The following is a 22,882-nucleotide window of genomic DNA, read 5'->3' as shown; positions in this document are numbered from 1 at the left end:
CCTCAGATTTTTTACAATGAATTTCGTTAATACCTTTCCTTGCAGCGTTTTCAGCGTGTTTTTGCAGTTCTCTTAAAGAGAATATTATTATTTTGATACGTCAAAGATTGCTTATTCATAGATTTACAAAAGACGAGAGAGATCGTGTTGAAGGAGTTGTTGAATATTTTCCAGCTGCTAGGGGTGCGCCCACCAGCCCTGGATAAAGTATCTCAAGAAGTGCGGTTAGTACAGTGTGCCTCGGGAGGGTGACATTGTATAATCCCCCGGGACTGAAAACGAACAGGATTCACCACCCTCCCTCTGGGGGTGCGATCTGAGGGGTGAGATGTCGGGGCTGCCAAGGCGTAGGCTTCTTCAACAAACTCAAACCTTATCTACCGATGTTTGACGCGAAAAGAATTGGAATAAGTTCACTAAAACGGTTTCACTTTGCTCTAGGTTACGTGGATCTACTTTGCATGATCAGATTAAGTGCTACAATATACCTGAAAGGGGCGTGCCGCTGGTTTTTAAAAGTTGATCTTGTTTTGTAACTAAAAAAAGAAAATGTAATAATAGGATGATCATAATGATAATATAATCACGCCTTATCTAAGCGCAACCTATTCAACAACAAATTAAAATCTTACAAATGCGTCTACCCAACCCATAGAACAACGATGGTTACCGAATAACTCATCAAGATCACAATTCAACACACCTTTAAAACGTGGTATAAAGTCATGAAAAGTGATTGAACAAAAACTAGAGGTTACGTAGGTTAGGTTTATATATTAGTCTTTTTTGCATCGTTTAATAACTTTATATCACTTTTTAATGGTGTGTTGAATTGTCATTGTTTTGAGTTATCATGGAACCATTATTAAATAATAATATTTGGATGATTTGTATAGCGCCGTTTTTGTGCAAAATCACCTCAAGGGCGCTGTACAAATATGTAATACGTTTCTACAATGATCTATGTTATTAATAACTACATATGCAGATAATATACAGTACAATACTTACCTGGTATTGTACTGTCTATTACACTTGAGATTAACACTTAATTGACATTAAATATTTGTTTATTAGCGAAATTTAGATATCTACAGGATTTAGGACATAATTGGAAAATTGGATATAACTGGACTTTCTCTAAGGAATGGTATATTTATTTTAAGGGTATGACAGCTTGAAAAGGTAAATTTTTAATTTAGACCTGAATTCTGTTGGAGGGAGTTTATTCCAAGCCTTCGGCCCAGATACTCCGAAAGCGCGATCACCAAACTTTGTATTTGGCTTGCGCTTAGGTTCCATCAGTCTGCCTACAGCTGCAATTAAAATGGATTATATTCCACTTGACTTCTAACTAATTAAATATAGAGCGTTCTCATACAATCTAAGGACTTGATAAATGTGTGCTATTATGCATTGTCCGTTGTATTCATGTTATTGAAAGTCCGGATATTTTTATATTAATCTTTAGTTGGGCTCTAAACCGGTTAGAATTAAGTACAGGTCAACAATGGCAGTCTCTAATATAAATATATAATTATTGGCTGTTTACGAAGCCCGCCTCGAGCAATGAGTGAACTGACCACAGTTCTAACCTTTGATTCATTGGCTATTGTTGGCCATTGTTTAGGCGAATTTGCAGTATTCGAATGCAATTAACTTCCGCTGATACCTACTACCTCAAACGTACCTACATACATAATAAACATCGACATAATATTACAGGAGCATACACAGTGTTTATGAAGTAGGTACTAGCTCAAAGACCCGGCGTTGCACGAGGATTAAACAACGAAGTGGTTGTCAATTTTCGAAATCTCATGTAGACACTGACCTCCCTTTTGTTTTGAAGGTCAAGTGTTCAAAGTTTTTAGATTTGTAATAAAATCAAAGGCACACACACTCGATTAGATAAGAAAATAAATAGTAAGAATAAACTGTACTGTCGAAGTTTCTTCTAGTAGTGTTGTGAACAGTGGTCATTTCTAACGTTCGTGCATAACTCTAACTTGACAGCTCGCAACAGTCGCAGCGCTCATGCGCTCTGGCGGAAAAAAGGTATTATCAAACACTGTTACCATCTCGGTAGGATTGACCGGACACGGAACACACAGACAAATTTACAGACTGGCGAAATTCAAAGTAGTCAAGTCAAAACAGGACTTCGCTGTTCTCAGCCAACTGCATTTCAATATCTCAACTTCAAGTGAAATGAAAATTTTGGGAAAATGTAATTTTTTTACCGATTAAAGCTCAGTAAGTGAAAAGTTCACATCATGTTTCGAACAATTTTTAAACTATTCTATTAAAATTTAGAAGCTCCATTTATCGTGAAAAAAATAAGTTATCGTGATTATTTTTTGGGTTTTTATGTAGTGTTACGCTTCCTCCTTCTTTGGACATCGTTTCGGACAGCGTTAGAGTATCCATCATCAGGGTAAATGTGATAATGATGGACACTGTAACGCTGTTGGCTTTGGAAAGACGGTAATTTTCAAATCACAACTGTTTGTAATGTTTTCTGGCAAGTGAAGAGTTCGCGTTACTTATAACTTTATAACATATATCTCATGTTTTAGTTCTTATTTCCTGTTTTTTCTATGTTCTTTTACTAAGAAAGTTGGAGAAGTACTTCAATAAAGCCGGAGTTTCCAAACTCCCGAACCTCGCACATAACACATAGCCTTCCACATTTCTCAGACCAAACTTCACTCAACTTCAATAATGGACCCAACTCAACTCAAAACATTTCTCAAGTAAAAGAAGTAGACCATAAATGGCAAAGTTAAAACTTGCGATGTAAAAAGGTTTAATTTCAACCAAATTATTTATTTATAATTATAATAAGGTACTTAAAAGTAATGATATCAACTTCCCTGTAAAATTTTGAGGGTCCGTGAACTTTTCATTTTTATAATTAATACTAGAGCATTAAAGAAAAATTATAATTAAAAAAGGTGTAAGTACAACATTCTTTAATTAAATATATACTGACACGGTCGAGAATTGAATCCCGAGCAACTACTTGGAAGGCAACTATGTTAACCATTACCACCGACGGCGACATAAATTCATTATATGTACTAAAAATAATAGAAACTATGTATATTCTTTTAATTTTCGGACGTTACGTACATTGTAACATTTTAAATTATATTACTTACTAGCGCAGGCACGTGAAATATCACGGGATAATCTGAATTCTTCACAAATCAGTTCCAATTTTTAAAATATCATAAAAAAACAAACTTTATCGCTTTTCTGAATTATTCACACAATTAATTCATAGCAAATTTGAGTTCCAAGGTTCATTTTACCAGTTACGCAGGACTCACGCACAACCGAAAGTGTTATTTTTTAAATTTTTATTATTCGATTAAAAATAGATTTTTAAAAGTTTTGATTGATACCTCTGTTTACACCGGACGACTATGGGATTGTCAAACTAAATGAGGTGAATGTGAGAAGTCGGTTACGTCCCAAATCAAGTGATTCAAGTCCCATCCTCTATACCCACCACAACAGACAAATGGTTAGTTAGTTTGTTATCTACATAATATCTGTAAATAAGAGTGTCTTAATCTGGGTTTATTTTTTCAGCTTATCTACTGTTCTGTTGTGAGATGGATGACACTTTGCAAACTTGACCTTCAAAACTGAAGGCTGTGATTGACTACTTCAGATTTCGGAAAACCACCCCACCCCGTTTTTTCACCATTTAAATCAGAATTTTCATGAAATTTTGTACGCTTCAAAATAAGAGGAAAATTACTGTCTCCATCTAATTTCGAAAAACTCTGTGTGAAGCCCTGGCAACGCCGGGGACTTAAGCATGTTTATATATATTTTAAGTAATTTATTTGACTTTGTAACCTAATTTATACCGTATTTTTAGACAACTTTATATATATATATATATATATATAAAGTATATAAAATATATATATATTTTTTTTTTTTTTTTTTTTTATTGTTTAACTTATAACATTGTTACATTGTACATAAAATAAGTTAAAAATAAGTAATAGTGTAAAACATATGTTGTTGAATTTCTACTCCAATGAAGAGTGCTAGCTCTTGAGCTTGGCGTAGGAGTTATTTGACAATTATTTCATGTTTATATCAGTAATTAACATTATTACAGTACAATAAATATAAACTTAAAAGAGGATTGTGACTTTAATTTTGGTTGAAACATGAATTGAAGTTATAACATTTGATAGGTGATATTAATTTTTTTTAAAGATAAATTTGACCTTCTTTTTGAATAAAATAAAATCTGGTATTTTTTTCACTTCTTCGGGAAGACTATTAAAATATATTATGCCTTTGTAAATGTAGTTATTGTGCATTTGTTGTGTTGAAAATAGAGGAATTTGGATGTTAAAATTATGCCTTAAGGATGAGTTAAATTTAAGTTTTTTTACTACAGTTTCTTTATATATTTGTAATATTGCATCTTTTTTATAGAGGTCTTCAATTTTTGGTACTTCGAAAATTTTGAACAATGATGCTGAAGAGAAAGTTGGTTTTTTTTTCAAAATTACTTTGATAATTAGTTTTTGTACCACTTTAACAGAGCTTAAAAATTTTTCATATGCACCTCCCCACCCAATGATTCCATACTGAAGTAATGATTGGACTAGTGCGTAATAGACTTTTTTCAGGTTGTTTATCTTGAGAACATTTCTTAATCTAATGAATATATAGATACATTTTCTAATGCGTTTAACAAGTTCACATATGTGTCTGTTCCATTTCATATGTTGGTCTACAATTACACCGAGGTATTTTATTTCAGTTGTTTGGTTTAGTATGGTACATGATTCATTACAAACATCTTTGTTACATTTTTTGTTGTGTATTATTATATGAATGTTGGGGTTAGTTTTGAATTTATTTATTGTGAATGGTATATAAACTGTTTTTTTTGCGTTAATTGTAAGTAGATTTGTATCGAACCAGTTTTTTAGGATTCGGATGTCATTATTTGCATTTTCATTTACAATTTTCCAGTCATTACCCTTAATTATGATAATTGTATCATCTGCGTAAGATATAACTGTTCCACTGAGGTTTTGTTTGAAAATATCGTTTACGTACATGATAAAAAGTAAAGGACCCAAAACAGTACCTTGTGGTATCCCAAAATCACTTGTGAGTGGTAGACTAGATGCGTGATTAATTTTTACAACTTGTGTTCTTTGGTGAAGATAACTTTTTAGCCAACTTAATGCTGTGTCATTAAAACCTACGATCTTTAATTTTTGTATTAGTTTGACATGAGATATGCTGTCGAAGGCTTTTTGGAGATCAACAAAAATACCAACACATTTTAATGATTTGTCTAAAGCGTCTTGTATGGTACTAGATAATTTAGCAATGGCGTCTTTTGTGCTTTTGTTTTCCATGAATCCAAACTGATTTTCGTGAATTATATTATTAATCTTTATGAACTGAGTTATTCTTTTTTTGGCAATTTTTTCAAATATTTTTGCAATGTTTGATAGTAAAGAAATAGGGCGGTAATTGGTTGGTTCTTCCGGATTGCCGGTTTTAAATATTGGTATAATTACAGATTGTTTGTACATGGATGGAAAAACTCCGCTTTGAAAACTTGTATTGATTATATGAGTTAATGGTTTTGATACTTGTGATTTTATACATTTCAGTGTTTGTATTGTGACCCCATCAAAACCAGGGGCAGAACCTCCTTTCATACCTGTAATAATTTGTTCAATTTCTTCTGGTGTTTTTGGTTGAAATAATTCAAATTTATGCTCATTATTTACTGTAGTATTTGTGTCATTTGGGGTAAGGCCTTGTTGGATTTTTTTAGCGAGGTTTTTTCCTACATTAGCAAAAAAATTGTTAAATACATTTGCGGCTTCTAGAGGTTTATCTTTACAGCAGATTTTTGAATCATTATGATTTACATTGTTGATTGTTTTATTTTTTAAATGTTTTTTATCGACAATTTCATTTATGATGGACCAAATCCTTTTACTGTCATTTCCAGATAATTCAAGTTTTTGTTTGTAGTAGTCATCCTTTGTGTTTTTTATTAGATATGTAAGTTTTTTTTTATAAGCTTTGAAATGTTTTTGTAATGTTATATTTTCCGGTTGTTTTGTATATTGTTTGTAGAGTGTTTCTTTGTGTCTAATTGAGATGATTAATCCGTGAGTTATCCATGGTTTGATTGGCTTTAGTTTTGAAGATGTTTTGTTAGATTTAATATTTCTACAAGCATTTATGTGAAAACTCAGTTTTTTATCAAATATTTTGCAGCATTCTTCTACATCGTTACATTGATATATTTCTTGCCATTCTTTTTCGTTACTTAATATTTTAGTGAGAGAATTTATATTAATACTATAGTTGTATTTATCAGTATTATTAACGGCCGTTGTGGTTGGTAATGAGAGGTTTTGATGTTTGTAGTCATATTTAAATATACATGCAAAATGATCCGTTACAGATGTTTTAATTACCGCAGATGATATATTTTGTATATCTTTGGTGTTTGTGAATATGTGATCGATACAAGATGGTCGTTGTCCGATAATGTTTCTGGTGTATGAATTTATACATGAAATGTAATTTAATTCTGCTAACATATTTAAATAGTTATCTTTATCGTTAGAGGAGTAGTCATTAGCGATATTTAAGTTAATATCTCCGATGAGTATTGTTTTTTTGTTTCTATGATGTTGTAATATTTTTTTTAATTCTTCTATGTATGTGGTTATAGCAGAAGAGTGTGTCCGATAAATAGCAATGATATTAAATGAATAATTCATAAAATTTATCTCCAAGTTTAATAAATTGACATTATTCACCATTATTTCATTTACACTTGTGACAGCGTAAATATTTGATACAAATATGGCGACGCCGCTATTTCTGTTAATTTTATATTTTGTTGCATAGTACGAGTAACCCGGTATATTATAATTAATTTCACTCGATGAATGCGTTTCTGATAGTATTATACAGTCAAGTCTATTTAATTGTTTAATAGTTATTAGAAATTCTTCGAAATTTTTTTCCAAAGATCTAACGTTCATGTGTATTATTATTAGGCTGGCTGTAGGTTTTATATCTATAAAATCGTTTGTATTATTTACCGTGTCAAAAATCCTTTCGTCTATTTTATATGAATTATCTATTGCGTTTATTATAAAGTCGTTCATTTTGAGGTAGTAATAAAATTAACAATAATGTTGGCGCTGGGAATACACTTCACATTTGCAATTATAATATTATATGTGTTTGCTTGTACATTATCACTGCGTGTTAACACTTTGCGGGCGGGCTTTTCGTAATATTTTTTTGAAATATTGTGCATATTATTTAGGTTTTCGTTACACTTGTAATTAATAATATGCATCATTAGTCGTAATCGATGCGATCCCTCGCAATTTTCAGCATTTTGTTTCTATAGTTTTCTATAGTTATATATATATATATTTATATATTGTAAATTTAATTTGTTCAAATGGTCTGCTATATAAAATCAAATATGCATTTATTCATTAAATAACCGCATGAGATATCTTTGTTATTGGTCACCGTGGCATCCGTCTATGACGCACCGGTTTCGGCCACAAGCTGGTACCAGGTAGGTACTTGGCGCCCGCTGACTGTGGGTGAGTGTTAACTACCGGTGATGCATCGGACGGCCTAGGAAGGTCACAACCCCCCTCTCCCCCACAGGTCACCCACCACCCCCCTCCTATGGGGGACACACTTTCAGCAAGCAACCTTCCATCTCTCATATCTCATGGACCATGAATCTACCTTGCTTAACTAGGTGAATGTACGTTAGGCTATCCAAAGTTTTTTTTTCATTTTTGGTAAGTACATCAAGAGTCTAACATTGAGTAATTAAAAAAAATGCTTTTTTTTTGTTAAAAAATTATTATTATATGCTGAAAATTAAAGCAAAAAACTTTATTAATTGATCCCTCACAGCACGTATCCTGGGCCTTTATTTGCGGTGGCAGTTGGAAACTATTCCAAAATTCATATAATTTTTTTTAAATCCCCCTAATATCGCGTCGCTCGTGTGCTTACCTCCACATATACCGTAATAGATTGTTATACCCGCAAATAAATTATCTCGTCTGCGGGTAAGGCAACCCGCAGACTCATAGAATTATGTCTTTTTGAGTAGGTACATTAGAACGTAATTTTTTTTAGGTATGACGATATCCGACGATTAGTGAAACGTGCACAATACGTGGAAAACAGCATCCGTTTCTGTTGTTTTTCACACTCGTAGCTTTGCTGAAACTTGAATAATAAGAACACATTGTTTATCGCATTGTCTCGGTAAGGGGTCAAAATGGGGTTATGCTTAATCTAAATAACTATACGCAACTTTTGGGACCCCTAAAAGAATGTATTAATCTCAACGAAAAAACTCCATGGCCCAGCCTAACGTACGTTTCGCGGCGTCTCGTTTAACTTTCTTTTTAGTGAATTATCGATGAGATTTATACTGCGAATTGCTTGCTCGTGTGCAGTTTTACTTCGTGTTCAGTCATTAGTTTTGGTGACTGTCGGAATTCTAGCTAGAAGAAATATGCTATAAAAAAACATAATTTTTACAATAATCAATTAGTTCCTAGCGGCTTGTAGCTAGCCGTCGTGAATAATATTTATATTAATCATAAATCATAATAGATGTGTCTGGGTGTCTGGGTGCAAAACCTGTTATACTATATACATTTCTTACTATACTAAAAGAACGCACATATCCTACTTCACACGATTCTCTTTTTAGATCGTCAATATTTTTTCAACGATTACGGTTATAGAAGAAATTTTTCAGGAAAGATCCGGTATTTCTGCTTAAATTGAGTAAATATACTACCGGTGTATTTTTATAAACAATGGCAGCCCCAAAAGAGGGTCATTAATTGTTACCAGAGTAGTTGTCATGGGCTAGAAACAAGAAGATGGTTAAAAAACACTTCAGAGATAAATAGTGCACATTGGTTTGGTGCAATTTTAGAAGGCTAAAAGGATTTTAATGACAAATTTAAAAGGTGTATGAAATAATTTGTGGTTTTATTATGGACTTTAAATAATATTTGAAACAACTATTGGGTTGGCTGTGGTTAACAATTAGAATTAGAAACGGATTCTGACCCTTGGTCTTTGGAACACGCTTTGTTGCAAATCGATATTATGGCCTTGAGGGACGCTGCGGATGATCACTGCACAAGCTTTCATAATATACTCGAATTTAACGCAACGAGGAAATAAGTTCACTGTTGCACAGGTTTTCTTAACAGACTATTAATGTATAATAAATTGTTGCAATGTTATTGATGTAGGTAAGTATGTACTCCAAACTGTCAGACAGGGTCAGGTAATTGGGTGGAGGAATGCAGGAACGTTTGTTAAAGGGAGATGCTTATAGTTGCGTCAACGTAGTTTTTCGAAAAAGATGGAACTTTTCTTTTAACGAAAAACAATATCTTTGCTTTAAAAAGGGTCGTTGACTCTATACTGAAAATATAGCGCTATAAAACGCAAGAAAGCAAACGTAATATTTTTATTGAAGTAGACGCTAGTACGCTATCCAAATGTGTCGGTACGGCGCCAACTCGAACGACGCGACGTCCACACCATGTAGATACTTACACAAATATGTGTATATCGAATTTAGAACTTCGTTTGATTTAACTGAAAAGTTAGTTAAATTTGTTCACAGGGCTCCCATTTATCATTTTACTTGTACTGCCAATCTGTCTTGCGCAGTAGGTCAACAGGCGTGTGATCTACTTACTGACTAACAATCTAACTAACTTATCACGAAAGATCGAGTGAAAAATATAGATGACAGGTCATCATGCATTTCAATAGTCAGATAGGATAAACATGATTAATTGACCAAGTATAATACATCAATGATAAGATGTCTTCACAACATACACGTAGAGAACTATAGATGAAATGTCATGCATTTCAGTAATCAGATAGGATAGATAATCACACAAATCTGTCTTCACAATATACACGGAGAGAAATCGATTTTTGCATTCACAATAAATTAACAGGCCTTATTAATAAAACATCAATTTGAGAATGTTTTATCGATTTACCCTGATAATATATCATGACGATACAAATAATTTTCGTTGTATTGCAAAAATATTAGGTTCTTCATGAACTAACAAGTTTATCACGAAACCTGTCAATTCATTCGTAAGACCTACAATCCCGTTTTTAACCGGAATTACCAATAATTTGAAAAGATTTTTAATGAATTAGCAATAGTAATATTTATCTCCGTGATTCGACGGTTTTGCTGTACCGACGCTTGACATGAACCGACTCAAGTATTTGATTCACTTGATCGTGTCATATCCCTCCACACAGCATCCCCAAAGATGACATAGGCCCTGAGGGAAATTATTTTCTTCAGGGCCTCCTGTGTGGAGTTAATATAAAAATAAAAAATAAATCTTTAAGGGGTTTCTTCAACTTCTTCGTCCATTCTCTTGAACGTTACACATTGTCTTGATTCCTTTCTCTGTTCCTCCCATGTGTAAATTTTTATTTATCTGACTTTATGTTCGAATTTCTGCATTCGTAATACGGTCGTACATGTCTATACGTCTCAGAGGTGACATTTCTGTTGCCAATTACTGTCATAAATCAGGGTTTGTATCAGAACTCCATTGTCGACTGCTCGCTACCTTTGTCATTTTTTTCCTTTTGATTTCAGCCTTCCAGTGAACAGTTTACCATTATGGACCTGCTTGAATTTTTTTAATATACTAACTGATGCTCTCATAAACCAAAATAATATTTCCTCTGCGAACTCGATTTTTTAAATAAACGGATAAAATTCCCATTAAAACCGTTTTACGAGCCCATTTGTTATAAAGTCGATTTTTATACTTCATTATTATTTCACACAAGCGTTCCCGGTTACAAATCCTCAAAAGTTTTATTTTCCCTAAAAGTTTTTCCTCGCAACTTGCCTTTTTTATATTTCTGACTTATTTCCGTGTTATTTAACTCCGGTCGAAATCAGTGAAGCCTGAATTTAGGGCTAGAAGAATATATTTTCGCATTTTTTGAGCGTTGACCTTTTGTTTAACATATTTTTCGCATAAGTTGAGGGTGTATGATTTTGGATCCAGGAAGGTACGGTCCCTCCGGACGTAGATTTAAGTACACCTACCCAGAGAATATTTATTTCCAAAATATTTTAATTGATATTTTATCAATATATTTTATTACCCGGCTTCAACTTGTATCGAAATGTTCTTTTCTTATTGATCATTATTAGCATTTTTGAATAAGAAATTTGACGTCTTGTCCATTTTTTACGGTTAAATAAACATTTCAAAGCTCCATAGCGCATATGACCTGTAAATTTTAGAGTTCCAGTTAAATTTCATACCAGAGTCACCGCCAGAGCTCACTGTTTTAACGTTTCCTGAAGAATAATTATTTAAAAAAGATTCTACTTATTACCTTCGTAATTATGCTTCCGTTATTTATTTCTCACTTTTACGTAAACCGACCGTCTTGGTTTTGGGTTCTACTACCGAAGAGCTCCATTTTCATTGAAAAAAAATATTTTTGCCAAGCCATGCTTCCAAAAAAATGCATAAAGTTTTGATCTTGTTTGTTTCGACTAAACCCGCCATGTTAAAGAAGGTACATAGTTTCTGGAAAGGCCTTCATCGTGCAAGTGGATCGAGTAAGCTGATAATGTTAGGTGCATTTGTTCGGTCCTGTATATTATATGCCTGTACTGAATAAAAATAGTAAAATATGCACATTCTATTCTATTACAACGATGTCGAAATACGTGTTCGTTAAAATCCTAATATTTGCGCATTTCGTCGTCGTATATTATCAAGGCAAATGCAGGTGCATGAACACGTGTTCCGAATTCTGGATTTACTTTAATTTTATCAGGAAACGGCCTGCAATCCCGTTTTTAACCGTATTACCAATAATTTTAAGAGATAGTTAATAAATTAGCAATACTCATTTTTCTCCATGTACTATTAGACATAGTATTAAATATCTAATCGATACTGTCTTATCTCAAAAACTTATTTTTAGCGTCGGCCAGTCGAATTGAATTCATGCTGATATTATTAAAGTGACATTTTTTGTTATTTGTGGCAAAAAGTAATGCAATGTTTATTTCAATCAATTTGATAATTTCATCGATTGATCAAAGTAATTATGTACTCTGCTACTATTTGCAAAATGATATCGAACAGTAGTTAATCACTAGAAGTGTGACCTGTAACGATTTGAAAGAAAACTGATGTCGCTAATTTACATAAGACTTTCATACTCTGGACAGGCAAAAGAAATTGATTATCTGCTCAAGAAAGAAATTCGATATTTGAAAAAGTATGATGAATTGAATCACACTAGAGACGCCCAAAACACGCTTGTTCTATTGGTATTTCAATCGAAGATGTTCCGAGGAACTAGCGTACACAGTTCACATGAGGATGGGTCGTTTCTACGACTCGTCCTGATTAGCGATGATTTTTCGGCCTCTGTGTTTTCTCCTTTCTTCTTTCTTGTTCAAGACCCAGGTTTATTATTATCTCCTTTCTTTCCTCAAAGAGTCCCTCCTCACATCATCCCCAAATATGACATAGGTCCTGAGGGAAATTATTTTCTCCAGCCCTCCCGTACACGGAGTGAACTTGCTGATAGAAATATTTCTTATTAAGAATCTCTTTAAATTATTCTTTATCCGGTTAAAAATTGGATTGCCGGCCTAACGAATGAATGGATAGGTGTCCTTATAAACTTCAATAAAATACCAATGAATTCTCACGATGTCGGAACACGTGCTTATAAAAATCCTAACATTTTCGCATTTCGTCATTGTATGTTATTAAGACAAACGCAGGAGTATGAACACGTGTTCCGATATTATTACGAATTAACTTAAAGTTTATCAGGAAGCAGCCTGCAGGCCCACTTTTAACCGAATTATCAATAATTTTGATGAGATTTTTAATAAATCAGCAATACTCATACTCCGTGTGTAATGTAAAAAAACACTTCTATCGGTATATCCAACCATATCTGATTACTGCCTTAATTTGTTAAAAAAAAACATAATAGCACAGTATTTATTTAAAAGTGGGAATGCTGTTAAACTGCCATTGCTAGTTGTACCAAGAAGTTTTGAATAGTCATAGTATTAACCTAAAATAATGTGAGTAGATTTTCATGAATATTTATGTAGTCCTGCCACTGAGAGCTTCATTATAACTACTCTTTCCAATACATGCGTCGTTTGTGAGAAAGAGGGAGAGGTTACAGCGGAGCGATTAGCTTAGCGTCTTGCCAGCCCTGTCATATCCATGCATGTCATATTCTCATAAAACACGGTACCCTTTACCTTTGGCAGTATGTATTTTTGGCAATACTAATAATATCCGGTGTAATTTGCGAAACTCTAAAAGGGAATCCCATAACCGGGACATGCAACATTAAGTCTAATATCCCCATGACGCCATGTTTTATGGTGGAATAGCTCTGTTCAAATTGGTGGAAATTAGGGATCGGCCTTACATCAAATTTTTTTTACCATGACGACTATAATAAAATAAAAGTTTTAATAGTTTCTATATTGACGGAATTAGGGACATTAGTGTCGCATTGTATAGTCGTTTGGTCTTAAAAATCGACGAAACCAAATACAAAATCTTTAGTAACCATGAAGTTATACAAATAGAGGCGATATTACGTACTAATTAATACTTTGTCGAAACGTGTTCCACCATTAGAACGCGATAAGCGGTGCACGTAGACCGGATTCGGTAGTTTTAGCGTTGGAGGTCACTTGAAGATAAAAAGGTGGAACCTATTTTTTCGCTTCTATCTCATCTAAGTACAATACATCTATGATAGTACCTACCCACCTACAAAGTTTCATAGTCTCCAAAACGCTTAACATTTTTTATTAAATCTTAATAAGTTGTATTTTTATATCGATAATTTAGTAAAGCTTTTGTGTATTTAATAAAATAATATGTACCTATAAGTCATGGTTAAGAAAATTATGTTATTTTTTTTCTTCAGATTGTAAAGCTTTCAGTTGCTGAAGAAAACATTTAAAAAAAGAATACATTTCCTTTTTAAATGATTTGAAATCGCGCGACAATAATGCAAGACTCGAATATTATTTTTAAAAGTACCATTTACTTCTTTTCACATCTTCTGGTTTTGGTTTAGGGGTGACTCTCCCAGTTTCTTATGGACTACGTATGTAACAGAAGGAGAATTTATAAAAGGGCTCTCAGCGGCAGAACCACACCAAATGTTTGTTCTTCTGCATATTATGTCTTTAATCGTACACTAATTGATGAGGATCGTGACGCCTTCTACAATTAGAACTAGGTTCCTTCACTCTTCACGTTCCATCCTCTTTAGGTTCCTTGGTCGTTCCATGGAGAGCTGCGGACACCGACCTTCCAGACGCTTGTGACACGTGTTCCTACCGGCTGCGCCAATGTGATGTTCGCAGGTTCTTTGAAATAACAAAAGAGTAAAACTGTTACAAGGTTGTGGGTGGAATCTGAATGACAAAGAGCCCTTACCAAGCGTTCGCAAACATTCTTTCTCGATTACACACATCAATTTAGAATAGGTAATAACTTAACCAGTCACCATGAGTTCCTACGCATATGTGGTTTAATTATTAATTGGTTATTTCTGTAAATTGTTTCAGAGATGCATGGCGCGTGCTTTGTACGACAATATGGCGGACACCCCTGACGAACTGGCCTTCCGTAAAGGAGACATGCTGACCGTGCTGGAACAGAACACGGCTGGCACGGAGGGCTGGTGGCTGTGCGCGCTCAGGGGGAGACAGGTACCTACCTACCAACACCTTTCTCACTTACCAGTATTTCATTGAATGTTGCTAACTTATTAACAATCTCTTCAAATTATTCGTAATCCGCTTAAAACGGGATTGCAGGAAGAATGAATTGATAGGTTAAAGGTTAAACTTTTAGTAAAATTCGAATGTGTTATCATTTATCATGATATCGGAACATAAAAATCCTAATATTTTCGTCATTATATATTATCAATGACAAACGCATGAACAAATTTTCCAATATTATTGTGAATTTACTAAAAGTTTATCAGGAAACGGCATGCAATTCCTCTTTTACTCGGATTAACAGTAATTTGAAGAGGTGCCTAATAAATTAGCAATACTAAGACTACCCGAACAGGCCAATCCTCATCAGCAACTCCTATACGAAAATACCACTCATCCTTCGGCTTTTAGTGAAATACTCAGGGGTAACCAGTGTTGACAGAAGCATGGTTTGAAGCATGTTTTCATGTTTTTTGGGTCATTCATACCCTGGAAGACCTGATGGTCATTTATACCCCTGGTTTTTACCGACCATCAAAAAAATGTATCTAGACCACACATGAAACATTTTTTAGCATGGCTGCGTTTGGGAAATCCCGAATTTAGGAAGCTAGTTCTTGAACGTCATTACAACAGATTCACTATGTCTCTTTGTCTAGTTGTTATCTTTTTCAGTAAATATTCGTTAAATAAATAAATATATATAATATACTTTAATTAATTTACATTTATGTGTTGGCTAACTACCTACACTACCTGCTATATTTTTTATGACTGCGCCCGAAAATATATTTTTACGACTTGATTATAAAACACGACTTTTCTCTACTTTCTATAAATATAATATGCACGTATTATATATATATATATATATAATATTTATATATATATAAACCTTCCGGAAAAATCTCCAAACAGTTAAAACCCTATAAAAATCCGTTGCGTAGTTTAGAAGAATTAAGCGCACAAACAGACAGACGCGAATCTTGACTTTATTTTATAATATTTAGAGATATCCTGGTCAAAAACGGCCACCCTAAAGCTGTGCGAATCGAGCCTTAAACAAGAAGAGCTATAGGGGCTTGAAAAACGTAATTAAAAATGTAATCACTGATTATATTCTGGAGTTCGATTTTGTACAATGATATAGGCTAAACCTGCTTTAGCATATATCAGAAGGAAGGTACAACCTACTCCCCTTTTGAAGATTAATATCGAACTGGTTGGCAGGCATTACCCATAATCGCAAAATTCTTGGATATTTCATCCCGAAGGTACTAGAAAGTAGGAACACAACTTGGGGTTGATTAATACCCTTTGAATTCCATGAATCTTACTTTCGGTAACTTTATGGGGAGACTTTTATCCATCAATTATACGCACGTGCCTGAAATATAATTAATATTGTTTTGAACACCATTAAGTAATATACCTCCACGCCAGGAGTTAAAAGATTACTAATTAATTAATTAATCATCAAATCACCAACCAAACGACCACAGTTGGAAGGGCTGTAAGCTATTCGGGTCTTAACACAAATATAGTGAGTTCATAAACAGGCGAGAACGATTCAAAATATGTTAATTTAATATGAGTTGCTCTAATAAGATTTTAAATAAACGAACATATTGAGTATTTGCACCTCGATACATACTCTGTTCAAATATCATATTTATTCGGAATGGAAGAGTGACTTAATACTCAGGCACAGGTAAATCATTTTATAGAGACCCTCGATCTTGTAGTGGTGTACTGGATGAATCAAAAATGATTTATTTGAATTAGTAAATAATATGCATCGCCTATTTGGAATCCGCAATATAAACTTTACATATATAGTATAGAACGTATCCAAATCAAATCCAAATAAAATATATTCAACAATAACTTTGAGTGTACATTTGAAACTTTGCAGCGAAGACAAGCAGTAGTTGACTGAATATTTATACACAGAATTTAAAAAAATGACGTTGACTTTACTGAACTTCTGTCCCTTATTAACTTTAACATACCTTTGAGACGAACTCGACATGCAGTGGTATTCCACACGCTAAATTATAAAATAAATGCAGCATCTAATTCGACAATTAACCGAGCTCTTCTTTCTCTAAATAATATGTGTCTTAACTCTAACATTGATATTTATTCTGATTCACTGCCCAAATTCAAACGTGGCATCATGTCAATAATTTAATCTATTCAATGCGCATACATACATACACACACACACACACACAAACACTCACACATACATTACACACGTCACACACACACACCTATACAACTACACAAGTCACCTGGTAATTAAGGAATAAACATACCAATTAGCAGACATTACAAGGATACATATCATAGGTACACTACATGAAGTATCTTATTCCTGTATATTGTTTCAACTCTGTAAACTTGTACTGTTTGTTTCTATAATATAAAATAAAAATAATTATTTTGTTTTTCCAAGAATGAAACAAAAAACCCAAAAATAACATTTTCGGAAGTCTAAATTTAAACGGAGTCGATAAACGTCCGCTAAGCACCCACCTTTGGGCATTTTCGGGGTTAGAGGGGACTGTAGGCAGATGTTCCAAATTAGTTCCAAAAACGTTTTGAAACTTTTGATACTATCAATAATTGTACTCAATCTTTCTATTTCATCCCCTCTTCAGCTACAGTTTTCCGTGACAACATTATTTCCCATAATCTAGAACGCCATAGTTCCACTGGCTCACAGTTGGGACTCTTTTACTTACATGTCATCCTTGGACGTACCCGACTCCATCATCTATTATTTCTCCAACATAACATATTATCTGACACCCCTTTATTCTACCGTCCGCTTGGCGTTTTGATGAAATTATATTACCGTGCCTTTTTACTTAAATATTTATGTTTACAGCGCCCTCGAGATGACTTTTTAACTATACAAATTATTATGTTTTGCTACATCTACCATCTAAAATTTGTTTATCTGCTCCTTTGTAATTCAGTCATCAGTTATTTTTCACGCACGAAGTACCAGGCACTTAATTAATTTAGTTTTTTATTTAAAGAATTATTGACGTAACCATCTAGATAGCTTTAAGATAATGTTGTAATTATCTATGTTGTATTTAATTAGCACTTTTTAATGACGTATACGCGTGTACAGTCTTATTCATAATAGAGTAAGCGCCCGAATTTATGCCCTACGCAATCTACATAGCATCACTGTCGTGTGAATTGAAATGGACTCATTTGCTAAAGTTAATCTTTCTTTTCACCTTCTAACTTTGTAAATGTCACAGTTCTTATAAAATATGTCAACCGCTGACATTTAACCAAAGTATTCTCATAAGGGGACATAAACAACTTTATTTTATATTTATCTTGGTGTCATGCTACACAGCGGGAATTTGATATAATAACACGAACTATTGAATACTACGAAAATATAACGGGTAAATACCTAAAAGAAAATCAACTTGATTACTAAAATGGAAAAAATGCTTAAGTCGGGGGAGATGTAAACATACACAAAATAGGTTTTTAGGTTGTTAGTTTGGGTTATTTTATAATAATAAATAAAAACATTCAAATTTAACTTTGATCGAGAAAAATTGAACTTTAATGCATTTTTTACCATCTCCCCCGACATAAATAGTTGGTTCTTGTAGTAATTCTCATTTAAAAACGGGATTGCAGGACTTAAAATCATAATACTTTCGCATTTCGTCATTATTATTATCAAGAAAAATGAAGGTGCATTAGCAGATTTTAATAAATCAGCAATACTCAGTTTTCTCCGTGCAAGTGCTATTTATATAGTTTGCGTGAGGCAGAATTCGAAAAGTTTATCAAACAAAGATATTGTAGATAATATATGAACTTTCACAAAGCTATATTTGAATGTGTGTTAAACATGTTTTGTTTTAAATAAATTGCTTAATTAAAGATGGATTATAGTCTCTCTTTCTCGCTCAAGTTATAAAATAATCCTGAACTGGCACTCAGAGCTGGTCCTGAGCCAAACGGCGCCTGGCGCGAATACAATTTTGGCGCCTCTTGTCAAAAACTAGTACATGTTTAGATAGGTGATCACTATAATCAATCATATTTGGATGATTTGTGTAGCGCAGTTTTTATGAAAAATAATCTCAAGGGCTGCGTGTTAGGTATTATCAGTGCGGCATTTAGGCGCACCGAGCGGACTGCTCCAATTGCGCCTGCATAGGGCCGGCCCTGCGGCACCACTTTATACATCATTTGAGGGTACCTTTCAAACACCATATTCAAGTCAAATTAAAGAGACTTCAGAAAGTTTTCCAAGTTTTTCACTGTATTTATTATCAGGGAATGATAATGGTATCTGATGTGGATGCATGTGATACTAAACACCCCTTCCCTATCACTTACAGCTTCAAATCGGTGCGTTTTGGCGAGTTATCACAAAGCTATTTTATTGATCTGATAGTTTCGTGACAGCTGTTTCAACCTTCGACACATTATCAACCGGCTTCATGCATGTTTTGTTCACCAATTCCTATAACTAAAATTAAATCTTCTTTCCTCCAGGGAATCTGCCCAGGAAACCGCCTGCGCCTCCTGGCCGGCGTTTACGACACGGGTGGGTGTCCGCCCTCACCCCCGCCCACGCCCACGCCCGCCCCCGCCCCCGCCCCCGCCCAGCACGCGCGCCCCCTACCGCCGCCCCCGCACTCGGCCAGTCAGCACAGCCTCTACAAGGGGCACAGTCGGAGGCGCTCGCTCAACACACAGCCCAATAAGGTAAAACAATATTATAATAATGAGGGGACCTATTAGTTGCGTACAACCACACCTTATATAAATTCAAACAATTTTAAACTTTTTCCACTTTTATTCCCTAAATTATTCCTTGCACAGGAAAATACAAGAACATTAAAATTAAATATAATCTAAAACAGCAAGCAGTTTATGTTCAGAAATAAGAACATTGTGAAAAGACATTAAGGAGGTACGTTTAAAAAAAATTAAATAATTTTTGTTGTCAGCAGTCGTTATCTCTTTTGTATATAAGGGAGCGTGCTTTTATGCCGTTACATCGTGCATTTGCTACGGAAATTAGGCAAAACAATTATTTAAATTTATAGTAAGAAAAACCCCTCGTATTTGCCTTCCTTTCTCATAAATTATTAGCGACCCGTAGTTAAACCTGCCATAGAATGCCGCTTTAGTTGCAAATTTTTTTTTTTCACAGAAAGTCAAATAAAATTAATTGTTGCGGCACGACTTAAATTTTTGATAATTCGGAAAATTCTTCTCCCAAAAACGTTTTCCTCTGCCCCAACTCTTTCTCTTTGGTCTCAGAATATACCTCGTATTGGGGATGTCATAGTCCCACGGCAAGTAGACCTACTTATTACTATTCCGCGTGATAAAAATATCCCAACTAAAAACCAGATAAGAAAATTGATTTTATGTCATAAATAAATACACTTTTATGAACATTGACGACTCCGTGTGATGGTCGCGGATGGAAGTCTCGGCGCGACAAAAAATCATTTAATTAATTAGAGTTTTTTCACAATTCATTAACAAAAAATAATACGTATATAGCATATTTGCGGAACGTTTCTCTCGCCCTGGTGAAAGACCATCATTCAGAATTGGAACTTTGCTTAAAATGACTTTAGTCGTTTTTGGCGACCGAATTTGAATAGAAAGGTACTTCCCCACCACCCTCCTTCTCATCTCTATCCTCTACCCACTTCCTTCAACCTCACAACTGGACGTGGCGTAGTCTTACTGGCTTCGGACGATTGGGAGCAAAGGGGACTCGTGTGCGGTATTCACATAAAAAGAAACTTTATTATAAGTTTGTATCAAACCGCACGAGTAACATATGAAAAAGCTCGACTCCCATATACACCTACTTTTCCAGCGAATCTAGTGACCCTAGCGACGTGTAAGAATGCATCTCGTCTCGAGTAACGTTCGCAGCCTCTCCCGGTCCAGCAGAGAGCGGTCAGCAGCGTCTAGCGTCGCATCTCCCACTTTGGAAGTTGTCCTGTCCTAAAGCAGCCTGCCCTTGCCATAACAAACGGTCGGTTAAATGGCACGAAGCGACCAACACAATTCACGTTTTTAGCTGCGCTGAATATGTATTTATTCGAGAGCTTTGCGTAACCGTGGAAAATGGACCGCTGAATTACCGCGTTGTTTGTCGGCAGAAATTTCGATATTAAAATTTGATATATTTTCGTACGCGTTTATATTAAATAAACAGTAATAATAATATTTTAATTTTATTTTTGGAATAACTTAATTCATAAAACATCAAACTGTAATAATTAATCATTTTAATTATTATTAATGAATATTAAATCATTGATTATTCTGTTTCACATTCGTTAATATTGTCGTCAATGATTAAGTAATAATGCTAGTGCAGCCAGTGAAAAATCACGATGTATTATAATTCTAGGATTTGTGAAGCTGGAAGTATTTGTAAAAAAATATCTGCGTCAGGATATTTACTTATTTAACTTGAAAAATTAAGACGTCTGTTAAAAATTTTTACAAAAAAATATACATTTCAGATATTTTTAATTAATTGAAGCAAAAATAATATTGATATCTACCTTACCGTTTGTCTACCCATTTGTACCCAGAATCATGGTTCAATTTTAATACTTATATACCAATAATACTTATTTTCAAAGCAAATCCAGTTCATTGAACCAGACTTACAGACAGAATAACATCCAATTTTTTTTTTTTTATGAAAAATAAGATTCATTATTTTGAACTAACCACCTCATGTTTTTTAAAATTTATATTTTATTATTCTCCATAAAATATTTAGGTTGTTTGAACCGGTAGTACAATGATTACGTCCAAAGTTGAAATAGTTGGACCAGTAACTGGAATATACTCGCGAGAAGCATTTTACACTGTGACTTGCCATTATGAAATTAAACCACTATTTTCAGTTTAACTCTTTACTGCCTTCGGAAGAACCCTTCCATCTCAAATTACACCGATTCTATTAATTACCACAACTTCAACTCCCTTCACACACGACGTTTGATTTTTGACCAAATCTTATTATTTAAAATTCTTAACAATGGCCTCGACTCACCAGAGCTAACCAATCTAATAAATATTCATATTCCAACAAGATCAACACGGGAATCCCATTTGTTGCATTTACCTACATATAGAACTAACTTTAGAAAAAAATCACCAATTCCACGTATATGTGCCCAATATAATACTAAATTTCAAAACATAGACATTTTTAGCAATACACTTCACAAATATCGATTAGGTACAAGTAACACGTACGATCGAAAATTAATACAACAGTATGGAATGTATCCAGAGCATCTCCTATCACATCCTAAATTTATCTCATCCTAAATTCCCCATATATCTATCTCATCCTAAATTCCTATTCCTCCCCTCCTCACCTAAAAAATATATATTTTTTTTTTTATGCAATAAAACTCCATCTCCTATCAATTTTAATATAGGAGACTTTTTTGGCTTGACTGTATATATTTATATTTTATGCATAAGCTGTCTCTTACCTTTACCAATAAATAAATAAAAGTAACAAGTCTCAAATAAATTCAGTAGCTCTAAATTTTTTTTTCTAAGGTTTTTATTTTTATACTAAGGGAATCAATCTGTTCTAAGTAATGTATCTTATCGCTGTTGATCCGTATATTTTTATACTAAGGGAATCAATCTGTTCTAATTAATGTATCCCATCGCTGTTGATCCGTACATTTTTAGAATGATTTGTGATTTTTGAAAGCTTTGTTTTCCTTTCCTTTGAACTGACGTCGTTTGAATGAAAATGAAGCAAACTTTTCAATTATGCGTTCGTTCGACTGCTTTAATCCAGGTAATTTGGATGGTACCTGCTCGGCCTTTGTCTAACTACCTTAGATAATGTGAAGCCTCCCCCAGAGTATTATTCTACGCATTGAGTTCCATTTATTCCAAAGCCTT

General features: G+C 34.0%; 1 protein-coding gene across 1 annotated transcript in view; it reads left to right on the top strand.

Moving 5' to 3' along the window:
• The window catches only part of LOC149422782 (breast cancer anti-estrogen resistance protein 1-like), a 166,693-nt gene that overhangs the window by 129,163 nt on the left and 14,648 nt on the right, over window positions 1-22,882 (top strand). The window contains exons 2-3 of the mRNA XM_089633507.1: window positions 14,747-14,890; window positions 19,457-19,669. Coding sequence (XP_089489633.1) covers window positions 14,747-14,890; window positions 19,457-19,669 — 357 coding nt within the window. The remainder of the gene's footprint in view (window positions 1-14,746; window positions 14,891-19,456; window positions 19,670-22,882) is intronic.

The sequence above is a fragment of the Hesperophylax consimilis genome, chromosome 7 (assembly GCF_061612785.1).
Source record: "Hesperophylax consimilis isolate HC1 chromosome 7, BYU_Hcon_1.0, whole genome shotgun sequence".
Taxonomy (NCBI): domain Eukaryota; kingdom Metazoa; phylum Arthropoda; class Insecta; order Trichoptera; family Limnephilidae; genus Hesperophylax; species Hesperophylax consimilis.
The sequence above is the reverse complement of the archived record's forward strand: the minus strand, read 5'-3'. Positions and strand labels throughout refer to the sequence as shown.